General features: G+C 44.9%; 1 protein-coding gene across 1 annotated transcript; it reads right to left on the reverse strand.

Annotated features, from left to right (window-relative positions):
* Positions 1–431: 431 nt before the first annotated feature.
* LOC115999403 lies at positions 432–20,948 on the reverse strand. Its single transcript, XM_031239255.1, has 10 exons — positions 20,118–20,948; positions 19,910–19,950; positions 19,538–19,866; positions 19,219–19,349; positions 18,563–18,769; positions 18,347–18,475; positions 18,175–18,252; positions 1,160–1,286; positions 863–956; positions 432–768 (listed from the first exon to the last, which is right to left on the reverse strand). The coding sequence occupies exons 1-10, from the start codon at positions 20,946–20,948 to the stop codon at positions 432–434; spliced, it is 2,304 nt and encodes a 767-aa protein (XP_031095115.1).
* Positions 20,949–21,956: the final 1,008 nt, after the last annotated feature.

A 21,956-nucleotide genomic window follows, 5' to 3' on the forward strand; every position in this document is an offset into this window, starting at 1 on the left:
TTTTCCATTTTTTTTTTATTCCCTTAAAAAAAAACCTATATGATCCAACTTTGTCAGACCGCAAATTATTGTGTAGATCATTGTCCACATAGTTGCATGAATCATGAATAACTGAATACAATATATATTTTTTTTGAGAAGAAAAACTTAATTCATTAAATCAAACTGAATACAATCAACGAGAAAAAGATGAGGGGCATCGAACCACTCTTCGCAACCTGACAAAGAAACGGCTTCCCGAGCAACAGAATGGACAACGCGATTCGCAGATCGCTTAGCAAAATAGAAGTCAATCCCATGAATCGTGGAGACTACTTCTTTAACATCATCAATTATGAAACCAAAACAAGAACTAAAGGAGTTTGAACACAAAGCATTAAAAACAATCTCAGAGTCAGTTTCAACGTCAACCTCTCCCATGCATGTTCCTTTCAGCCAGGTAAGTGCTTCTCTAATACATACTGCCTCAGCTTCCTTAACCTCATAATTGCCCATAACACACATTCCTTTAGCCGCCAAAAACGTCCGCAATCGTCTCGTAAAACCCAGCCCAAACCCATAGTATTGCTACCTTGGTCGAAAGCAGCATCGGTATTAAGCTTTATTCGACCGGGCGACGGCATCTTCCAACGAACCCCTTGAGTGAATTCATCATTTTTCCCCTGGCTCGTGTCCTGCGCATCTCTCCAATTTGACAAGTATGAAATGGCGAAATTGGTAACCATATGGCTAGTAAACGGTGAACCATTCCACACCTTTTCGTTTCTGCTGCCCCATAAAGCCCAACAAACCATCACAAACTTACATTTTAAATAGTCATTAAGCAAGCCAAGCAACTCGAAGAACCATGAAACCATGTTACCTTGAACATGCGTCACCGCCGGCAGCCCCATCTGAGACCATATTGCTGCCACCTAAGGACACTGCACGAACAGATGATAAGCAGATTCCTCCACCTGTCCACACATATGACATGATAAATCACAGGACACATGTTTATTCATCAACGCATCACGACATGGCAACACTAAAGCCGCAAGCTGCCAACAAAATAATCTAACCTTTGGCAGTACGAATAGCTTCCAAATCAGTCGCCATGGCTCATGGGCATTAAATTCACCTGTCAAGAGTCTATAGCATGATCGCACAGTGTAATTACCTCTTGATTCTCCACTCCAAGCCCATGTGTCTGCCGGCTTGCGTATAGGTACAGGAATATTCAGGATAATGGTGGCAACCCTTTCATTAAAAATATCTCTAACACATTCCACATCCCAGCCCGAACCCTGAACATTAAGAAGCAAAGAGACCGGTGCAGCAAAGATTGAATCATGTAACACGGTACTTGTTGGTCCCAAGGGGATGGGGTACAAGTCTAGAGGGGGGGGGGGTGAATAGACTTGTATAAGATTTTGCAAATCTTTTTCGACTTCTCGTGTGTATAGGACTTAGGATGTTTAGGTCCGATACCTCACAAGATGAAGACAAAGTTTTATGCGCAGCGGAAAGGTTATCCCCTTTTAGTTAGCACGAGTTTGAGTTAGTTCGAGAGGTGCGGTTATATGTAGTGCAGTTCGAGAGTTAGATAGCGAGAGATAAAGCAGAAAGTAAATGTGAGAGAGATTTTTAAGTGGTTCGGCCAACCCGCCTACATCTACTCTTCTTCCAGAAACTCCCTGGAAGGATTGCACTAAAACTTCCCTTTTTAGTACAATATCGAGCGCTTGAGCTTTGATCACGAAGCCCGCCTCAAGCCTCAGGTTTTTCGCCCCGCTTCTTGTTACTCCACCTATCGAGCACTTGAGCTTTGATCACCAAGCCCGCCTCAAGCCTCAGGATCTTCACAAGACAGCTCCCAGGTTACTCCGCCTCTCCTCAGGTTTTTCTCCCCGCTTCTAGTTACTCCACCTCTCGAGCACTTGAGCTTTGATCACCAAGCCCGCCTCAAGCCTCAGGATCTTCACTAGACAGCTGCTAGGTTACTCCGCCTCTTCTTGCTTAATCCAAAGTAAGGACCTTTGGTTGTCAAAGTTGAGTGTAACAAGCTCCAATCTGACCAAAATCTATCGTTGAATCAACTTCGATGTAGAGCCGCTTCGGTCACCTTCTAGATGTATAGCAGTTTAAGCTTTGTAACTCTCTCACACACTAAGATGTGNGCATTTTTCATGGAGTGGTGGTCTTGTAACTTGAACCTTTTGTTTGGTAGTGGATATTCCATAATCCACTTTCTTGAGTCCATGCTCCACTTGCTACTTTTGGTAAAAGTTACTCTTTTTAAATTCCCATTGATCCTCGTTTTAGGGAATAAGACTGACTTTGGATTAGTGCACCTTCTATCCGTTTGTTGTGGAATTCTGATGTGGCATCCAGTTCTGGCACCTCCTTAATATTTTATCTCCATGATATTCTTCTTCTCCAAACTTTATTCATGCTTCCTGACCATCATTCAGCCTTTTGGAGAAATGTTAGTTTATCGAGACCAAGATTGATGTCTCGATTGTTTGATGTCTTGATCCCCATGTATCGAGAGATCTATCTCTCGAACTCTGCTTATGTCTCGAACTGGGTTGTTGTATCGAGAGGTCCTACTTCTCGAACTATGCTTATGTCTCGAGACTTAGTTGATGTCTCGCAGACCCTTATTCCTCCAGTGTTGTCCCGTGCCTTCTTCTGATCTATCTATAGGATTACACCATGAGACTTTCTAAGATGTTCACACAAGTTTACCTTAAGCTTGAATATTTTCCGAGTTGAGCTCAAGTTACCCGGTTGTATTTTCGCTCTTAGTTTACTTGTCGAACTTACATTGATTCCTATCTTTCGAGACTTAGGGGATTCTAAAATACATTTTGGTATCATCAAAACCTAATACATTGTGTTCCTAACAATTTCCCCCTTTTTGATGATGCCAACACTTATACTCACTCGTATGACTGATTAGCAAGAAAAGAACATTGATTTTATTTTCAGCGCATACGGTAAGTTTGACAAGTGAGCTAATCTGCTAAAGCATGAAGTAAGAACTCACGCAACACCCCAGCAAAAGATATATATATATATTAACATAACGGGAATGTTTTACAAGGTTTTAGCAGAAAAGATAAAATAGAAGAAGGCAAAAGAGATCAAGAACAATCAGAGATGATCAAGAAAGAGTTATGGACTACGAGAGCTTACTTCTTGTTTGCTCGAATCTTCTTGTTGATTGCTTCTCGTGTCTTGATGGGGTTTTTTGTGTCTACCAAACTCAGATAGTCATCTGTGACATGGAAGTATAGGTAGTTTCTGAAAGCCTCCCCAACAAACTCACCTTCAATTACTTCGTTCTTCCACCAGTAGATACATTCATCTGGAGACATGTTGCTGTGAAGAGACATTCCAACATACTTCACCAGATTGAAGATCTGATGGACGAGACTTTGCTCGGTGTCTTCTCTATTTCCGAACTTGAAGGTGATCATCTTTTGTTCATCTTTTCTTTCTTTCTCTGTTTGTTGTTCTTGCCTTTTCCTTTTTCTTTCTCTGTCTTCTTCTCTTCGCTTCTCTAATTCTTTTGTGCGCTGAACCCTTAGATCCTCCTTCCTCTTGGCTTCCTCCACTGCCTTGCTTATTGTCTTTGGGACTTTTGGAGGAGGTCCAGCTGGTTCACTTGCTGCCCTTTTCTTCTTGCTGATTGTTGATGTCCTTTCTTGAGTATTTTCCCCCTTGGTGGCATCATCTGTGCGGGAAAGGAGGGTGGACATGCCTTCGAAGAGTGCTTGAAGTTGGGCAGGCATTTGGTTCGACAGATCATCGATTAGTGCTTTGATTACGTCCTGTCGAAGCTCACTAGAGTATTGAAAGGCTCGAAGCTCTGCTCGTATCTCAGCTAATTCAGCTCTCGCACTTACAGCCTCTGCTCGAGCTACAGCAGCTTCATCTGCAGCTTTCCGTGCTGCATCCTCAGCCCATACTGCCTGTTCGAGAAGTTCTGCATGACGGCCTTGGGATTCACTTATGCCAGCAGCAGGCATTGCAGCATTGCGGACAACAGCGAGTATTCTCTCGAGCTGAGCCATCTTCTGAGATTGATCAGCCATGAATTGACGCACTTCGCCAATGAAGACTTCTTCGGCCTGTTGATCATAGTCAGAAGTAGAAGAAGAGAAGTGAGAAGTACCTTTTATCGGAGGGGACTTGGGTGCTTCCAGATTTCCACCCATGACTTGCAGTTGCGAGTCCACCTCTCGATTGAGTGTCTGAGGGGTCGCAGGGACACTGGGTTCAGAGCGCGAAGGTAGCTCCATGTCAGGTGCTTCCCGGTTTCCACCTGAGGGATGGATCACTTCTTGCTCTTCACCTCTCGAACTTGGAGCCTCAGCTTCAGCGACTGTTGAGATTGGATCAGCCAGGGAGGGTTCTTCGGTATTGGACGCTTCCCGGTTTCCATCCAATAGAAGTTCCCCCTCAGCGTCACCTCTCGAACCAGTGCTGGGAACTTGGTTCTCTACTGGTGGGGTTGGAGACGAAGTGTCGACAGGTGCTTCCCTGTTTCCACCTTCGATGTTCGCATCGTCCTCCTCAGTACCTCTCGAACCAGCAGGACTTTGAACATTTTGCTCTCGTTGCTCATCAGATTGCACTTTAGCTTGCTCAGGTGAGTCAGGAATCACTATGGTTTCAGGAGCAGCTGGTGCACTCCACCTTTCTCTTTCCGTATCGATGGGAAAGCCTGGGAGTTGGAGCAACGGTATTTCACCCTCTCGAACTGTCTGTGCTTCATCGGTGTTGTTTGAGGGTGTGGACTCAGGAGCTGGCAGCAGTATGACTGAGCTGGGTGCCACCTCAAGTGCTTCAGAGGTCTCGGATTCACCTCTCGAAGCTGCTACCTGTTCGTCCGGAGCAGAGAAATTTAATTGGGACAAGGGGATTGCGGCTGTTGGTATTGGGTTCTCAGAATCATCTCGAGCAATCCCAGAGGTCTCTCCTAGACCTCTCGTNGTTCCTAACAATTTCCCCCTTTTTGATGATGCCAACACTTATACTCACTCGTATGACTGATTAGCAAGAAAAGAACATTGATTTTATTTTCAGCGCATACGGTAAGTTTGACAAGTGAGCTAATCTGCTAAAGCATGAAGTAAGAACTCACGCAACACCCCAGCAAAAGATATATATATATATTAACATAACGGGAATGTTTTACAAGGTTTTAGCAGAAAAGATAAAATAGAAGAAGGCAAAAGAGATCAAGAACAATCAGAGATGATCAAGAAAGAGTTATGGACTACGAGAGCTTACTTCTTGTTTGCTCGAATCTTCTTGTTGATTGCTTCTCGTGTCTTGATGGGGTTTTTTGTGTCTACCAAACTCAGATAGTCATCTGTGACATGGAAGTATAGGTAGTTTCTGAAAGCCTCCCCAACAAACTCACCTTCAATTACTTCGTTCTTCCACCAGTAGATACATTCATCTGGAGACATGTTGCTGTGAAGAGACATTCCAACATACTTCACCAGATTGAAGATCTGATGGACGAGACTTTGCTCGGTGTCTTCTCTATTTCCGAACTTGAAGGTGATCATCTTTTGTTCATCTTTTCTTTCTTTCTCTGTTTGTTGTTCTTGCCTTTTCCTTTTTCTTTCTCTGTCTTCTTCTCTTCGCTTCTCTAATTCTTTTGTGCGCTGAACCCTTAGATCCTCCTTCCTCTTGGCTTCCTCCACTGCCTTGCTTATTGTCTTTGGGACTTTTGGAGGAGGTCCAGCTGGTTCACTTGCTGCCCTTTTCTTCTTGCTGATTGTTGATGTCCTTTCTTGAGTATTTTCCCCCTTGGTGGCATCATCTGTGCGGGAAAGGAGGGTGGACATGCCTTCGAAGAGTGCTTGAAGTTGGGCAGGCATTTGGTTCGACAGATCATCGATTAGTGCTTTGATTACGTCCTGTCGAAGCTCACTAGAGTATTGAAAGGCTCGAAGCTCTGCTCGTATCTCAGCTAATTCAGCTCTCGCACTTACAGCCTCTGCTCGAGCTACAGCAGCTTCATCTGCAGCTTTCCGTGCTGCATCCTCAGCCCATACTGCCTGTTCGAGAAGTTCTGCATGACGGCCTTGGGATTCACTTATGCCAGCAGCAGGCATTGCAGCATTGCGGACAACAGCGAGTATTCTCTCGAGCTGAGCCATCTTCTGAGATTGATCAGCCATGAATTGACGCACTTCGCCAATGAAGACTTCTTCGGCCTGTTGATCATAGTCAGAAGTAGAAGAAGAGAAGTGAGAAGTACCTTTTATCGGAGGGGACTTGGGTGCTTCCAGATTTCCACCCATGACTTGCAGTTGCGAGTCCACCTCTCGATTGAGTGTCTGAGGGGTCGCAGGGACACTGGGTTCAGAGCGCGAAGGTAGCTCCATGTCAGGTGCTTCCCGGTTTCCACCTGAGGGATGGATCACTTCTTGCTCTTCACCTCTCGAACTTGGAGCCTCAGCTTCAGCGACTGTTGAGATTGGATCAGCCAGGGAGGGTTCTTCGGTATTGGACGCTTCCCGGTTTCCATCCAATAGAAGTTCCCCCTCAGCGTCACCTCTCGAACCAGTGCTGGGAACTTGGTTCTCTACTGGTGGGGTTGGAGACGAAGTGTCGACAGGTGCTTCCCTGTTTCCACCTTCGATGTTCGCATCGTCCTCCTCAGTACCTCTCGAACCAGCAGGACTTTGAACATTTTGCTCTCGTTGCTCATCAGATTGCACTTTAGCTTGCTCAGGTGAGTCAGGAATCACTATGGTTTCAGGAGCAGCTGGTGCACTCCACCTTTCTCTTTCCGTATCGATGGGAAAGCCTGGGAGTTGGAGCAACGGTATTTCACCCTCTCGAACTGTCTGTGCTTCATCGGTGTTGTTTGAGGGTGTGGACTCAGGAGCTGGCAGCAGTATGACTGAGCTGGGTGCCACCTCAAGTGCTTCAGAGGTCTCGGATTCACCTCTCGAAGCTGCTACCTGTTCGTCCGGAGCAGAGAAATTTAATTGGGACAAGGGGATTGCGGCTGTTGGTATTGGGTTCTCAGAATCATCTCGAGCAATCCCAGAGGTCTCTCCTAGACCTCTCGTATCCTCTACGTGATGTCCCAAGGATAATGCAGTGGCGAGCCTGATATCTTCTTGAAATTGAGCTTTTAATTCAGGATCCACTACAGGCTCGTCTTCAGCTTCTTGCGCATCAACAGCTATGCCCTTTCCCTTGTCAGATCGACCAAGATTTCTCCTGGTTACGTGCATCTCATGGGCAAGATTCAGAAGTTCATTGGCTGGGATTGCAGCGAGGTTTAACCAATTTAAAGCAAAGTCCTCCTCAGCCACCATATCTGCTGCTCTCGAAATCAATTGATCAATCGGACCTGTTCTCCAGTTGATCCATCGAAGTACTCTGGAGAAGTCATTCAGGCTAGACATATTTTCAGTACTTTGATCCAACTGAGAAGTGATTTCAGCATTCAGCTCATCAGAGTTAGCAGACAGGATTTCTGTTGCCGATGCAGCTTCCACTGTTACCTCTCGAGCCACCTCTCGTGGTTCCTCAACTTCTGTCTGTACTGGATCACTGATCCCAGTACATTCAATCTCTCGAACCTCCTCTCGAGGCTCGACAACAGACTCATCAGCACGTAGACTTACAGATAAAGCTCCTGACAGAGACATGGTAGGGGGCACTCTCTCAACCTCAGTGGCCAGTGTAGCCTGAGGTTCCCCCTGGGCTTGTGCCCTGTCTTCGAATGGTACTTGGATAGCTGAGGGTGTTACCTCTCGAATCTGAGTGATGGCGATGGTTTTGGCTTTCTTAGCCCTTTNCACTGCCTTGCTTATTGTCTTTGGGACTTTTGGAGGAGGTCCAGCTGGTTCACTTGCTGCCCTTTTCTTCTTGCTGATTGTTGATGTCCTTTCTTGAGTATTTTCCCCCTTGGTGGCATCATCTGTGCGGGAAAGGAGGGTGGACATGCCTTCGAAGAGTGCTTGAAGTTGGGCAGGCATTTGGTTCGACAGATCATCGATTAGTGCTTTGATTACGTCCTGTCGAAGCTCACTAGAGTATTGAAAGGCTCGAAGCTCTGCTCGTATCTCAGCTAATTCAGCTCTCGCACTTACAGCCTCTGCTCGAGCTACAGCAGCTTCATCTGCAGCTTTCCGTGCTGCATCCTCAGCCCATACTGCCTGTTCGAGAAGTTCTGCATGACGGCCTTGGGATTCACTTATGCCAGCAGCAGGCATTGCAGCATTGCGGACAACAGCGAGTATTCTCTCGAGCTGAGCCATCTTCTGAGATTGATCAGCCATGAATTGACGCACTTCGCCAATGAAGACTTCTTCGGCCTGTTGATCATAGTCAGAAGTAGAAGAAGAGAAGTGAGAAGTACCTTTTATCGGAGGGGACTTGGGTGCTTCCAGATTTCCACCCATGACTTGCAGTTGCGAGTCCACCTCTCGATTGAGTGTCTGAGGGGTCGCAGGGACACTGGGTTCAGAGCGCGAAGGTAGCTCCATGTCAGGTGCTTCCCGGTTTCCACCTGAGGGATGGATCACTTCTTGCTCTTCACCTCTCGAACTTGGAGCCTCAGCTTCAGCGACTGTTGAGATTGGATCAGCCAGGGAGGGTTCTTCGGTATTGGACGCTTCCCGGTTTCCATCCAATAGAAGTTCCCCCTCAGCGTCACCTCTCGAACCAGTGCTGGGAACTTGGTTCTCTACTGGTGGGGTTGGAGACGAAGTGTCGACAGGTGCTTCCCTGTTTCCACCTTCGATGTTCGCATCGTCCTCCTCAGTACCTCTCGAACCAGCAGGACTTTGAACATTTTGCTCTCGTTGCTCATCAGATTGCACTTTAGCTTGCTCAGGTGAGTCAGGAATCACTATGGTTTCAGGAGCAGCTGGTGCACTCCACCTTTCTCTTTCCGTATCGATGGGAAAGCCTGGGAGTTGGAGCAACGGTATTTCACCCTCTCGAACTGTCTGTGCTTCATCGGTGTTGTTTGAGGGTGTGGACTCAGGAGCTGGCAGCAGTATGACTGAGCTGGGTGCCACCTCAAGTGCTTCAGAGGTCTCGGATTCACCTCTCGAAGCTGCTACCTGTTCGTCCGGAGCAGAGAAATTTAATTGGGACAAGGGGATTGCGGCTGTTGGTATTGGGTTCTCAGAATCATCTCGAGCAATCCCAGAGGTCTCTCCTAGACCTCTCGTATCCTCTACGTGATGTCCCAAGGATAATGCAGTGGCGAGCCTGATATCTTCTTGAAATTGAGCTTTTAATTCAGGATCCACTACAGGCTCGTCTTCAGCTTCTTGCGCATCAACAGCTATGCCCTTTCCCTTGTCAGATCGACCAAGATTTCTCCTGGTTACGTGCATCTCATGGGCAAGATTCAGAAGTTCATTGGCTGGGATTGCAGCGAGGTTTAACCAATTTAAAGCAAAGTCCTCCTCAGCCACCATATCTGCTGCTCTCGAAATCAATTGATCAATCGGACCTGTTCTCCAGTTGATCCATCGAAGTACTCTGGAGAAGTCATTCAGGCTAGACATATTTTCAGTACTTTGATCCAACTGAGAAGTGATTTCAGCATTCAGCTCATCAGAGTTAGCAGACAGGATTTCTGTTGCCGATGCAGCTTCCACTGTTACCTCTCGAGCCACCTCTCGTGGTTCCTCAACTTCTGTCTGTACTGGATCACTGATCCCAGTACATTCAATCTCTCGAACCTCCTCTCGAGGCTCGACAACAGACTCATCAGCACGTAGACTTACAGATAAAGCTCCTGACAGAGACATGGTAGGGGGCACTCTCTCAACCTCAGTGGCCAGTGTAGCCTGAGGTTCCCCCTGGGCTTGTGCCCTGTCTTCGAATGGTACTTGGATAGCTGAGGGTGTTACCTCTCGAATCTGAGTGATGGCGATGGTTTTGGCTTTCTTAGCCCTTTTTGTCAAGGCAACCCTCTTGACCAGGGTATCCAGAGGCTCATCATCAGATTCCTTCTCCTTGGCTGGGGCTTTCCTTTTGCCCCTTCCCTTAGGCTTCGAGGGAGAAGGTGCACCCTTAACACCTTTAGCCTTTGGAGCTTGAGATTTCGTCCTACCCATATAGGTATTCCGATGAATCTCTCGCCCTTCCCTCAGTTCTAAGCCCTTCAAACTTAGAAGATGTTGAACAACAAAACCGAAACCAACCTTTTTACTGATCGTCAGGTTGGTGTTGGAGACTGAGCTTTGCACCTGCTGTTGAAGAAAATTGAAGATGATACGTGCCCAGTCCATTTTGTTGTTATTCCAGATGGCGTGGAGGATTTTGAGGATGTCCAGATTGATTTCGTCAGTTCCAGACACTTTGCCGAGCACGAATTTCATTATTAGGTCGCCAGCAAGAGCAAACCTCTCCTTTAGGTGGAACTTGCGGAGGGCAGAGGATGCTCTGGGCGGTGCAGTCTCTAGTCGGATTTTATCCCAAAAGGCTTGCTTGTCCAGGTCGTAATCCGAGAGATGCTGGACTGCTTCCTCCGACGTCGCGAAGTCGAATGCCGCTCTGAGGTCACCAACAGAGGTCGTGATATCAATCTCATTGAACCGACTCTCTATTTTGCTCTTCGTGACCTTGGCATTCGCGAACCATTCAGTGAAGTCGAGTTCATGAATGGTTTGGTAGTCGTGCGTCTTGTATTTCATTAGTCCTGCCTTCTCAAACTTCTTCAGGACTTTCTCCGCCATCTTTGGATTTGACGAGTGGGTGATGAAGCCGTTTTTGTCAAGGATACTCCCCGCCTTGACTTGTTTGATCTGAGTGCGAATGTGTTGCAACTCCCTCTGATATGCGTCGGAAGATGAGGTTGATGTGGAGGATTCGGACGCCATTGTTGACAGATTTGAGGTTTTGGAGGGAATGTGTACAGTGTTTAGGATTTGGGGGTTTTGGGTATTCGGTTTGAGCTTGAATCCGGGTAAGGAAGAAGAATTTGGCTTTTATATCATGTGGATTCGGGTTGGATATATGGGTAGGGTTGAGAGCTTGACCCGAAAAAGGAATCCCGGTTAATTTAAAAGAATTTAAAGGTCAGAAATACCCTTTATAACGGTTATGTATGTAAGATATGGTAAGGGTATTTTGGTAAAATATAATACGATTTTGGATAGTGGGATATAAAGAGATGATATTTATATAAGCATGTTCCCACTTATCAAGATAATGCCTTTAAGAGCAGAAAATCGTCAATAACCGAAGACCACGTGGCTAGCATTAATGCCCAAAATTAGCCATTCCACATATATCCGTTGAGCTCATTTGTTTTACCTATCGAAGGTAAACTCTCGACTTTGCTAGTTTAAGGATCTTCCCCCTGAGTGATTGATCCCTAAACCTCCTTATTCCTCCATCTGAGCATTCCTGTGGTTAAGGATCTTCCCCCTGAGTGATCGATCCCTAACCCTCCTTATTCCTCCATTTAGAGATACGTAGATAGTCAGTTTGATATCTTTTGAAGTGATCTCTCGAACTACCCTTCTTCGAGACATAACACAAATAGGCAAACTGAACATGTACCTCTCGAACTACCTTTCGAACACAATTGCGATACGAAGACAAGATTGATTCATCAAAAGAAGATATCACTTGGAACATTTCCTTAAGTTCATTTAGTGATTTTTGAAAGGATTACATATGAATCAATATCCTATTAGATTCCATAGAAACTTTTGTTTGGCCTTGGGCAGCCTAATAGGAATCTATCGTTAGAGCAGGAACTAGCCATCTAAAGTCCTATTTCTCTAATAATAGAACTAGGGGTGGCTACTCCCTTTCTTGTTCTTCTCTCCGCTGCTGCCTTCCTCACAGGCTTCATCTCCCTTTCCCTTGGTTCTCCATTTGGTTGAGGGAGGTCCTTTTCCAGAATGTGCAGCGGTAGGAGTCCCACTTGTGCAAGACTCTTCTCCTGACTCCAGTATCCCATCGTTGTGGATCTCCTCGCATTTGGGGATCCATTCACCTTGGATGGGAATAGGATGCTTGCTTGGATTATCAGGAAGCTCCGCAATCTGTTCACCCTTCGTTGATTCTGGATAGTTTTCTCCTTGAAAGTCTTTGGACTTCGTTGCTGATTTTCTCCCTCTATACCAGAACGGTACATCGTCTTTTCCTTTCTTCTTCTCCATGAAGAAGTCGATGACATAAACTGATGAGAAAACCCTTCTATTTATAGCCCAAAATGGTTACCACTGTTGAGTCACGGGATGCCATATGAATGACCATTCAATGCTGTGTAACTCCAAAGCTGCCATAAAGTTGATGAAACCGCCCCTCACATGCGAAACAGTTCATGGCACTAAATACAAGAAGATAAGATTTGATCACTCATCCCAATTCTATCATTCCCAATTCTAACCTTAGTTGAGAAAATCTATTTTCACATAACGCTTTTGTGAAAATATCTGCTAGTTGCTCCTCCGTTGCAACGTATTCCAAAGTTATATCCTTTTTCTCAACATGGTCTCGGATGAAGTGATACTTGATATCAATGTGTTTTGTTCTTGAATGTAACACTGGATTCTGAGTGATAGCTATAGCACTTGTGTTGTCACACATGATCTTAACCTCTTTACATTCAACACCATAATCCAGTAGTTGTTGCTTCATCCATAAAACTTGAGCACAGCAACTTCCAGCTGCTACATATTCTGCCTCAGCGGTGCTTGTAGCTATCGAATGCTGTTTCTTGCTAAACCATGAGACAAGTCTTCCACCTAGAAACTGACATGTCCCTGATGTGCTCTTTCGATCTATTTTACAACCGGCAAAGTCTGCATCTGAATAACCCATAAGTTCGAAAGATCCACCTCTCGAATACCAAAGTCCAACACTTTGCGTACCTTTGAGATATCTAAGGATCTTTTTAGATGCATTTAAGTGACTTTCCTTAGGACTTGCCTGAAATCTAGCACATACACCTACTGCAAAGGATATATCTGGTCTACTAGCAGTTAAATAAAGAAGAGATCCGATGATACCTCGATATGTAGTTTGATCGACCTCTCGACCTTCACTGTCGACATCGATACGTAGAGAGGTTCCCATGGGTACTTTGACTGAGGATTTCCCTTCTATGTTGTATTTTCTGAGCAGATCCTTGGTGTATTTCTCCTGATTGATGAAGATACATTCCTTAAGCTGTCTCACTTGTAATCCAAGGAAGTAGTTGAGTTCTCCCATCATGCTCATCTCGAACTTCCCTTTCATCAACCTGGAGAACTTCTCGCACAAGTCTGGATTGGTGCTTCCAAAAATGATATCGTCCACATAGATTTGCACCAATAAAATGTGATCCTCATCCTTAATTCTAAACAATGTTTTGTCCACTAGGCCTTTGGTGAACCCACACTGAAGTAGAAAAGAGGATAAGGTGTCATACCAAGCTCTCGGAGCTTGTTTTAAGCCGTAAAGTGCCTTCTTCAACTTGTATACTTTGTCAGCTCCCACGTCCTTCAAGAAACCCGGAGGTTGTTCAACGTACACCTCTTCTTCGAGAAGTCCGTTCAGAAAAGCGCTCTTGACATCCATTTGATATACTTTAAAGTCTTTGAAGGCGGCATATGCGAGAAAGATGCGTATGGCTTCGAGACGTGCCACTGGAGCGAAGGTTTCATCAAAATCTATTCCTTCCTCCTGACAATAGCCTTTGGCAACAAGTCTGGCCTTGTTCCTAACAATGACTCCATCCTCATTCATCTTATTTCTGAAAACCCACTTTGTACCAATGACATTCTGATGATGAGGTCTCGAAACTAGTTCCCAGACATCGTTCCGTTCAAACTGATGAAGTTCCTCTTGCATGGCTTGCACCCAATCTGGATCACATAGAGCCTCATCGATCACCTTAGGCTCTATTTGCGATAGAAAGCAAGCAATCATGCTTTCTCTGTATGCTGATCTGGTCCGAACTCTGTCATGTACATCTCCAATCACTTGATCAGCAGGGTGACTTCTCAGCCATCTTAGGTCGGGTAGTGGCTCCTCAGTTGACACTTCCGTTGAAGGTTGAGATGTGGGTTGAGCATCTATGATCTGGATCGGATCAACTGAGTCAGAAGCTTTCTTCTTGGTAGGCTCTTCATCATCTGATTCTGACGGGAGTTCCGCTACGTCTCGAACTATCGGTTTCTTCCCATCGAGAGGTGAGTCTAATCTCTCGATTGACTCCGACTGAGCTTCCTCAGCTGCTTCCATTGACTTTGATGGTTGATCTGTTGATGCTCTATCATCAAAAGAGACATGTATGGATTCTTCAACCACCAACCTTCGCTTGTTGAAGACTCTGAAAGCTTTACTGGATGATGAGTATCCCAGAAATACTCTATCATCTGCCTTTTCATCAAAAGTTCTTAGCTGAGTCTTCCCATTGTTGTGGACATAGCATTTGCACCCGAATGTGTGGAAGTAGCTTACATTCGGTTTTCTTCCATTCCACAACTCATATAGAGTCTTTCCAACTCCTTTCACGATCAAGGACCGATTTTGGGTATAGCATGTTGTGTTGATTGCTTCTGCCCAAAATCCTTGAGATATGTTAGCTTGCGAGAGCATGGTCCTTGCGGCTTCCTTGAGAGTTCTGTTCCTTCTTTCAGCAACCCCGTTCTGTTGAGGCGTTCGAGAAGTTGACAACTGATGATGAACACCGTTTTCGTTGCAGTAGCTCTCGATAACTTGATTAACGAATTCTCCACCTTGATCTGACCGAATCTTTAGTATCGAGACATCCTTTTCAATTTGAACCTGCTTCAGAAGGTTTGGTAAGGCAACTTTTGTCTCGCTTTTCTTGGTTAAGAACACGGTCCAGGTGAATCTTGTGTAGTCATCTACTACCACAAGAGTGTACTTTCTTCCTCTCATGCTGGGTGGGTCTACTGGGCCAAATAAGTCCATATGGAGAAGACTTAGTGGTCTAGTAGATGATGTCTCGGCTTTGGTTTTGAAAGAGGATTTGGTCTGTTTGCAACGTTGACATGCCTCACAAATCTTGTCTTTTCGAAATGTAACTTTGGGCAGTCCTTCCACAAGGTTCCTCTTAGTAAGCTTGTTGATAGTTTTGAAGTTCAGATGGCTAAGCTTACTGTGCCAATCCCAGCATAAGTCTTCCTTGCTTCTTGCCAGCATACATAGGGATGGTTTGGCAGATCTCCAATCCACTATGTACATGGTTCCTTTCCTTGCTGCTTCCAGGACGACTTCGAGAGATTTCTCTTGTATGATTTGGCACTTGCTTTTGGTGAAGATTACTCTGTAGCCCTTGTCACAGAACTGGCTTGTGCTAAGGAGGTTGAATTTGAGCCCCTCAACGTAGGATACCCCCTTGATCACCAATTCATTTTTATGAACTTCACCAACGGCCTTTGTACGTCCTTTCTTCTCGTTGTCTCCAAATGTCACCAGGGGACCTTCGATAGGATGGATGTTCTCTAGCAGTGTTAAGTTTCCCGTCATATGTCTCGAACATCCACTGTCAATGAACCATGTGTCCCTGGTGTCCTGCAAGCAGATCAAACAGATTTAGGTACCCAAACTTTGGGTCCTGGTTGGTTAGTAAGTTTAGGCATCCATTTATACCTTGGACCTATTACTCCAGGCCTAGGTGCAATGTAGCCATTGTACGTTTGATAATCATAAGGAATGCTAGCAAAGGTTTTGGGCCTCTTTGGTGCATAAATCAACTTAGGTATAGACTTTTCGATCGGCTTATACACCATGCCTTTCATACGCTGTTTGGTCATGTGAAATTGCTGGAAGTGAGGTTTCTTCCAGAAATAATGATTCGATGACCAATTCTCACTAGATGGATAGAGTCTGCCTTTCTCCATCCGTGAGTTTCTAACTTTGTGGATCTCAGACCTTCCATATTTGCCTTGAAGCGCATTATATGGAATGTAGCTCCTTTTGTACTTGGAATGGCCTTGCGAGAGATAGCAAGGTGATCTCTCGATATTGTTTACCCGGTCATTCTTCGTAGCTTTCCTATACTTTCCATTGCTGGTGTATAGGGACGGTTTATGAATAGCTACTCTGGTCTTTTTTGTTGGTCTTTTATGGCCTTTGTTTGGTTTGGGTTGAGATCCTTCATTATTTGAAGTTCCCAAATCATTGGTCTGTTTATCTCTCGAGAGACAGTCTTGACGGAACCCTAGACCGGTTCTATCACTCGTAGATCTGTAATCATTTACCATTTTCTCCATAGCTTTGGAGGAATTAGTGTATGATGCTATGACCTTTCTAAGATTAAGCTCTCTGGTCTCTCGAGCTTTGCACTCTTCAGCCAGTAGGATTACTTTGGCTTCTAACTCACTTACTTTGAGAGTTAGCTCCGAATTCTCTTTCGAGACATTCTTAAGCATATCTCTTTCAACAGTTAGCTTGCTGTTTTCTTCCCGGATTTTGGCATGAGTGCTGTTAGCGATACCGAGATCCCTTTTAAGTGTTTCAAGCATCTCAAAGGGATCTTCATCGCTTCTGAACGAAGAACAACGAGAGGTAGAGGTAGAGCAGCGAGATGTGGAAGTGGAGGTTACCTCATTGTCAATGGCCATTAGACATTGATCCTCTTCTTCCTCGGTGTATAAGCAGATGAGTCCCCTCTCATCTTCTGAGCTGCTGCTGCCTTCACTGGAGCTCGATGTCTCGGACTCCTCGATTGTTCTCTCGAGTTCCTCAGCAACAAGCGCCTTTCTGCGTAGATGTTTCCTTGAGTCTCCCTTGAAGCCACTTTGTGCTGGCTTCTCTTTGGATTCCTCCTTTCTCCTGGAATCCCTGCCTTCTTGGCCTTGATACTTACTTACCATAGGGTAAGAACATTCAGCCTTGAAGTGCCCTGGTCTCCTGCAGTTGTAGCAGAGACCCTGATTTTCCTCCTCTATCCTTCTGGATGAATGTTTCTCATTGTTCCTTCTTGAGGAGGAAGGTGAACTTGTGTTGCTCTCCGTTGACTTCCTCATGAATTTCCTGAATTTCCTCATGAAGAGAGCAAACTGTTCGTCAGATAACATATTAGTGGGATTAGGATCTGACCTTGAAGAGGTGGATGGTTGATCAGCAACCAGTGCCACATTCCGTCTGTCCACCACGTCCTCATCTCTCGGAAGCATCTCAAATTCGAAGGCTTTGAGATCTCTGAAAAGTTGGTCGGTTGTGGTGNTGAACGTTTGAAATAGACACCTCTTAAGATTTTCGAATCGAACCAACTTCTTACGAATCCTCCCCCTCTCTTTAACTTGTGTCTTCACGTCCTTTTTATATGAGAGTTAAGGAATAATTCCGTTGGAGGGAAAATTATTCCGTTTGAAATTTGTCTCCCATGCTGTGTATGGGACTTGCATCGTTTCAGCATTTTTCATGGAGTGGTGGTCTTGTAACTTGAACCTTTTGTTTGGTAGTGGATATTCCATAATCCACTTTCTTGAGTCCATGCTCCACTTGCTACTTTTGGTAAAAGTTACTCTTTTTAAATTCCCATTGATCCTCGTTTTAGGGAATAAGACTGACTTTGGATTAGTGCACCTTCTATCCGTTTGTTGTGGAATTCTGATGTGGCATCCAGTTCTGGCACCTCCTTAATATTTTATCTCCATGATATTCTTCTTCTCCAAACTTTATTCATGCTTCCTGACTATCATTCAGCCTTTTGGAGAAATGTTAGTTTATCGAGACCAAGATTGATGTCTCGATTGTTTGATGTCTTGATCCCCATGTATCGAGAGATCTATCTCTCGAACTCTGCTTATGTCTCGAACTGGGTTGTTGTATCGAGAGGTCCTACTTCTCGAACTATGCTTATGTCTCGAGACTTAGTTGATGTCTCGCAGACCCTTATTCCTCCAGTGTTGTCCCGTGCCTTCTTCTGATCTATCTATAGGATTACACCATGAGACTTTCTAAGATGTTCACACAAGTTTACCTTAAGCTTGAATATTTTCCGAGTTGAGCTCAAGTTACCCGGTTGTATTTTCGCTCTTAGTTTACTTGTCGAACTTACATTGATTCCTATCTTTCGAGACTTAGGGGATTCTAAAATACATTTTGGTATCATCAAAACCTAATACATTGTGTTCCTAACAGTACTCACGTAAGGATTATCATCATTCACCAGCCACGGGTCATAGCCTATGAAAGTTGACTGACCATTACCGATACACCTCCTACAGCCTTTCTCAACCACACTCCTAGCTTCCACAATCCCACGCCAAATGAATGAAGGGTTAGACCCTACACTTGCATCAAATAAAGAACAATTGGGATAATAACGACTTTTGAACACCCTCGTCACAAGTGAATCGGGTCTACTCAATAGTCGCCATACCTGTTTCCCTAGGAGGGCCAAGTTCATCTCTCGTAACTTCCTAAACCCCATACCACCTGCCTCTTTAGGTTTACATAAGTTCGACCAAGATTTCCACCTCATGCCCTTGCCATCACCAACCCTACCTGTCTACCAATATTTGTTCAAAATAGTCTCAATCTCAGTACAAAGCCCCATTGGCAACAAGAACACCATCATAGAATAGCATGGCATTGCCTGTAAAACATTCTTCAACAACACCTCCCGGCCTGCACGAGATAGGAACCTTGAATTCCAACTACGAATGCGATTAAGTATCTTGTCTTTCAGATAGCCTAGAATTGCTTTCTTATTCCTGCCCACCAAAGAAGGCAAGCCCAAATACTTGCCCGTAGTGTCACCTTGAGCGACACCCAACGTGTGAACCACTGCATTCCGATCTGCCTGTGCAACATTGGAACTAAAACAGACCATGGACTTATCAAAATTTATTCGTTGACCCGAGGCTGAAGAATATAAATCAAGAACAGACCTCATATGAGTACTTTCCACATCATTTGCACGGAGGAATAAAAAACAGTCGTCAGCGAATAGTAGGTGAGAAATAGGTGGTGCTCCTCGAGCAACTCTCACCCCATGCAGTAGCCCCTTCCGCATTCTATCCTCGATCAACGAGCTCAGCCCTTCCACAACAAGAAGAAATAGATAAGGAGATAGAGGGTCTCCTTAGTGAATTCCTCTTTCTGGTAATATTGGACCCAACTGACGATTCTCATGCAACACATGGTATTTCACGGTACTAACTGATTCCAACAAGATATCCACCCACCTCTGAGCAAACCCCATCTTCAATAATACCGCGCGTAAGACCTCCACTCCACACGATCGTATACCTTACTCATGTCAACTTTCAGAGCAGCGACACCCACCTTCCCCTGAGTTTTACGCTTCAGAAAATGGTGAGCCTCATATGCTAACATAATATTATCCGTTATTAAACGACCCGGCACAAAAGCACTTTGCGCTGCAGAAATAAGACCATCAAGGATAGGTTTCATACGATTTGCACACACTTTCGCCGCTATTTTGTATAGCACGTTACAAAGCGCAATTGGGCGAAGATCCTTCATGGACTCGGGAACGGCCTTCTTTGGAACCAATACAATAAAAGTGTCGTTCGATTTAACCGGTAGGCGAGCAGTATCAACAAACTGTTTGCAAAATAAGTTACGTCACCCCCTACCACATCCCAAAACTGTTGATAAAATCCCGGTCCAAACCCATCAGGCCCCGGCGACTTATCAGGATGCATTTGAAACACAGCTGCTTTAACCTCCTCCATACTGACTGGCCTGATTAGCATCTCATTATCCGCAGGCTTCACATAAGAATTAATGCAGGAGAGTACCTCGTCCATATCCCCACTGTCAGCTTTGAATAAAGTGGAAAAATAATCAACCATGATACCACATATTTCATCTGAGTCCTCAATCCACACACCTGCCTCATTTTGCAATTTACAAAGCTTATTCCTCCTCCTCCTGGATTTAACAGAATTATGAAAGTACTTAGAATTTAAATCACCATCCCTCCACCAGTGCTCTTTTGCCCTTTGTTTCCAATAACTGCTCCAACAAAGTAATTAGCTCCCTTTCAGCACAATTATAATCAGATAAACCACCAGCATCCCTACGAGTATGAAGGGTATCCATTTTCGTTTGCACTCATCAATACGTCGCTGAAAATCCTTGTTGTAGTTTCGACCCCATCTCCAAATATCCCGACTACAAACCTCAACTCTATCCATAACACTCAAACCAACTGTTTTCGACCAACTGTGCTGAACAATCTCTCGACAAACCTCTTCCCATAGCCACATATTGTCAAAGCAGAAGCGCTTTCGTCGAGGGGGATGTGCTACTATTATTGGCATTAACAGTAAGGGCAAGTGGTCACTATACGGACACGACACAGAAGTAGCCGTGGCGCCGTCAAACAAAGTTAGCCAAGTGTCTGTAACTAGAATCCTATCTAGTTTCTCCTCCACCATTGCAGCCGAACCTCGAGAGCGTTCCCAGGTAAATTGGTGGCCCGAAAAAGGAAAGTCCACCAGTCCACAATCTGCAACAGCCTCTTGAAAGCCCGTAAGAAGCCAGTCCAGATGAGGTGCTCTACCACGCTTCTCATGCTGATGTAATAAGTCATTGAAGTCTCCCATCACCACCCATGGAATGGAGCTTAAACCCGCAAGATTACGGAGGAAATTCCATGAGTCGCGTCTACGGGCCCTCTCAGGGAACCCATAGAATCCTGTAAACCGCCATACTAGACTACCTACATCAACTGTCACAGTAGCATCGATGTGATTATGTGAAAAAATCGTTACCTCTACATCCATACTGTCAGTCCATAAGAGTGCCAGACCACCCCTATGACCCTGAGCATCAACCACAAGCATATTAGGAAAACCTAACTGCCTGCGAATCGGTTCCATTTTGCCTCGAACCAGAAAAGTCTCCATCAGAAAAACCAAACTCGGCCTCTTAGTGCGAATCAAGTCCGCAAGAACACGAACTGCCGTCGGGTTGCCAAGCCCCCGGCAATTCCAGGTTAAGAGACTCATAACTCTTGGCGGGCATGCATCGCAATACCCGCCTCCAAGCCATTTTTTGACACCGCATTCTCACACTCCATCGCCCTACTCGCATCGTTTAACTCATCAAACTCAACATCTGTACGTTTACGCTTCTGCTCACCAACAATAATTGCCGGGACCCCATCGACAGACGAACCCGAACTCGGAACCACCCGAACTCAACCCTCTATAGAATGAGCTAATCATGTCCCATGGGTGCATCAGATCTTGTGGGCACTGCTTTTTAAGAACTTTAAATCTTCGCCAAGCCTCTCCCAAACTTTCAAGTCTTCCTTGTTTGAATTCTTGTATCAGCCTTCTAATCCTCATAGTTTTTGTAATGGGAAAGAACTCGTTCATGAATTTGCGATGCAACTGTTGCCACGTTCTGAAATGATTGTCGTCTTGGCTTTCCAACCATCGTGCTGCCTCTCCTATAACTGAAAATGGAAATAATTTTAGTCGAATTATTTCCTCGCTAACGCCTTCTTGTCTATACATCCCACATGCTCGTATAAATCTTGTGATGTGTGCGTTGGGATCTTCATATGGTAATCCCGAGTATTGACTGTTCTGAACCAGTGTGAGAATAGTTGGATGCACATGAAAGTTGACATTCTCCATTGGAGGTACATAGATCGAGTTGTGCATGTTAAAATCTGGAGTCATGTAATCTGCGATTGATCTTTGTGGTTCTTGAGGGTTTCCATAATATTCCTCTTCACGAATGTTCTCTTGATTGTTTGCTCTGTTAGCCTGCGGTTCTTCAATGATTGGTTCTTCATGGTTAATTGGTACTTGTGGATTGATTGGAACTAGGGGTGGATTTGGTACTGCTGTGCCTCTTCCTTGTGGGTTTCTTGTTGCGCTTGATGAAGCCATTAGTGATCCTTGGATATTTTTCCTTCTAGTTGCTTTATTAATTTTAGGAATGTAGGGTAGTAGACCTTGATTTCCATTTGCTCTCGTGTGCATTCACCTAGTAAAATTATCAAT

The sequence above is a fragment of the Ipomoea triloba genome, chromosome 12, assembly GCF_003576645.1.
Source record: "Ipomoea triloba cultivar NCNSP0323 chromosome 12, ASM357664v1".
In the NCBI taxonomy this organism is placed as follows: Eukaryota; Viridiplantae; Streptophyta; class Magnoliopsida; order Solanales; family Convolvulaceae; genus Ipomoea; species Ipomoea triloba.

What these genes read in the sequence shown, in the direction of transcription:
- LOC115999403 (XM_031239255.1), bottom strand. Translation starts at nt 20,948, where the DNA reads ATGAGTCTCTTAACCTGGAATTGCCGGGGGCTTGGCAACCCGACGGCA. An exon ending in GTGTTATGGATAGAGTTGAG is followed by an intron (nt 19,951 to 20,117) that starts GTTTGTAGTCGG and finishes TTGTTGGAGCAG; the next exon opens with TTATTGGAAACAAAGGGCAA. An exon ending in GGCGGTGACGCATGTTCAAG is followed by an intron (nt 769 to 862) that starts GTAACATGGTTT and finishes TTTATGGGGCAG; the next exon opens with CAGAAACGAAAAGGTGTGGA.